At 39.6% G+C, this 2180-nt stretch overlaps 1 protein-coding gene across 1 annotated transcript in view; it reads left to right on the forward strand.

Annotated features, from left to right (window-relative positions):
- Nucleotides 1-1232, forward strand: part of LOC110092067 — a gene marked incomplete at its 3' end in the record, with an annotated part of 3799 nt that extends 2567 nt beyond the window's left edge. Inside the window, exon 5 of the mRNA XM_028694843.1 lies at nt 1062-1232. Coding sequence (XP_028550676.1) covers nt 1062-1232 — 171 coding nt within the window. The remainder of the gene's footprint in view (nt 1-1061) is intronic.
- Between the last annotated feature and the right edge of the window lie 948 nt (nt 1233-2180).

Consider the following 2180-nt stretch of genomic DNA (forward strand, 5'->3'; position numbering starts at 1 on the left):
TGTGTGTGTGTGTGTGTGTGTGTTTTAGGTTTAATAGTTCGGTATAAAAAATAAAAAAAAATTGACAAGGGTGACCAGAGGAAAAATTTTCTCCTACAAGGTTCATAAAAAAATAAAATAAAAACTGCTTCAGATATTTTACTAACATATATTGAAGTCTACTAAGCCATCTTATTGAATTTGGCTCAACATTTCACTACAAGAAAATGGGTCACCATTTCTTATAATTGATTAAGTTGAAAAAAATGATGTAATTGATTAATCATACAATTTTCTATAAAATATTTGTTAGAGTTGAATTTAATTTGGCTCGACACCTATTTGTTCATTTCCTTAATTGTTATACGCTTTGCTAAAATAAAATGGGTCACCATTTCTTATAATTGATTAAGTTGCAAAAAAAAATGATGTAATTGATTAATCATACAATTTTCTACAAAATATATGTTAGAGTTGAATTTAATTTGGCTTGACAGCTATTTGTTCATATCCTTGATTGTTATATGCTTTGCAGATATGTCGGGGGTCCAAGGGGGCAGCGCCACCTAGTGGGGTTTGACATGCTCGGTGATTGTTGGCGGATAGAGTAAAAGGGGGGCAATGTTAAAGGCTTGGGAGGGCAAATTTTTTAAATGCACCTCTCTTATAATTATTTTATTCTCAAAAGGATTGTAGTCGGCGGGCGACATAATTTAGAAAAACTGTAATCGACGGGTGACTGAGGTCGGAAGGTCCGTAGTCGGCCAGCGACGTAAGTTAGAAGGACCTTAGTCGGCGGGTGATAGAGGTCAGAAGGGCTGTAGTTGGCCGGCGACGTAAGTTAGAAGAACCGTAGTCAACGGGTGATAGAGGTCCGAAGGGCTATGTCTGGTAGAAGTCTAGTAATGGACAGAAATCTAACATCATATATATGTTGGGTGAAAGTCCGATAATAGGTAGAAGTTCAGTGTCGGGTAGAAATTTGGCGATGAGAGGAGGTCCGACATCGGGTTGAAGTCCGACGTCAGTTGATAGCCAGAGAGAACTACATCGTTAGATGCTATTTGGGAAAAACTCCATAGTCACTTGGAGATCGGACAGAATTCCGGCGTCACTTGGAGGTTGGGGGAAATTCTAGCATCATTTGCATGTCAGGCGGAATTCCAATGTCACTAAGAGTTCGGGTGAAACTCCAGCATCACTTGGAGATCAGGCGAAATTCCAGCGTCACTTGCAGGTTTGGCGGAATCCCGGTATCACTTCGAGGGGAAAAATTCTAGTGTCACTTGAACGTCGGGCAGAACTCTGGTGGTGGTCGAGAAGGAGTTTCTTCCCTCATATCCTTCTTCTCTTCTCTTCTCCTTCTTTCCTCTTTGCTTTCCCCCCCCCCCCCAAAAGAGAAAAGAAAGATTTATTTATAGATTTCTAGAGTGGCATAACCTTTAAATAGGTGAGAGATCGGGGGCGAATCGGGAATGGTTTAAATGGACAGTCGATATTGAATCCCTTGATCGTGGACCGTTCGTCAGACATTTGAAGGTCTTAATGATATTGGAATTTGACGATCTTGAACTCATTGGACTCGTTTCATCTAGCCGCTCGATTCGACCATAAGCATGTCATATTTGGAAATTGTTTGATAATTCAAATTATGAATTGAACCTTCCGAATTTGCTTCGGGGCCTTGATTTGGACTCATTTGAGCTCAGATTGAGTTGAATTTCACGTCATTGGGTTCATATTTCTGAGACAATCAGTTCGACAATAAGTTTGCTAAAATCAAAGTTTAGATGATCCCAGATTTAATTTTTGAAGTTTTCAACTTGATTTTTTTCCTCGAGATTCATGCCCGATCAAGATAATTTTTTGATGATATATCAATTGCCCCCCTTTTTTCGGACGTTGAAGCTCCAAGAGCCAGAAAATATATGCGTCGATAATTTGCATTGGCCAAATCGTAAGAAATTGCGTTTCAAAAATTAAGAACTTTCTCAAACTTGATTATAGAGGCCCTGTTGAGCTCCGAAAATGTCAAAATTCAGTATGAACCTCCAAAAAATGTGTTTGGGGACCTTAAAAATGTCGGATTTGGACCGACCAAGCCGAAAATCGGGCTCGGGCTAAAAATCGGTCCCGGGCAAGAGTAGGTGGTCAAACTGGCTAACTTCTTACGGTCGAGGCATTCCAAAAAATTTTGAAAA

Source organism: Dendrobium catenatum, unplaced genomic scaffold, assembly GCF_001605985.2.
Source record: "Dendrobium catenatum unplaced genomic scaffold, ASM160598v2 fragScaff_scaffold_579, whole genome shotgun sequence".
NCBI lineage: Eukaryota > Viridiplantae > Streptophyta > Magnoliopsida > Asparagales > Orchidaceae > Dendrobium > Dendrobium catenatum.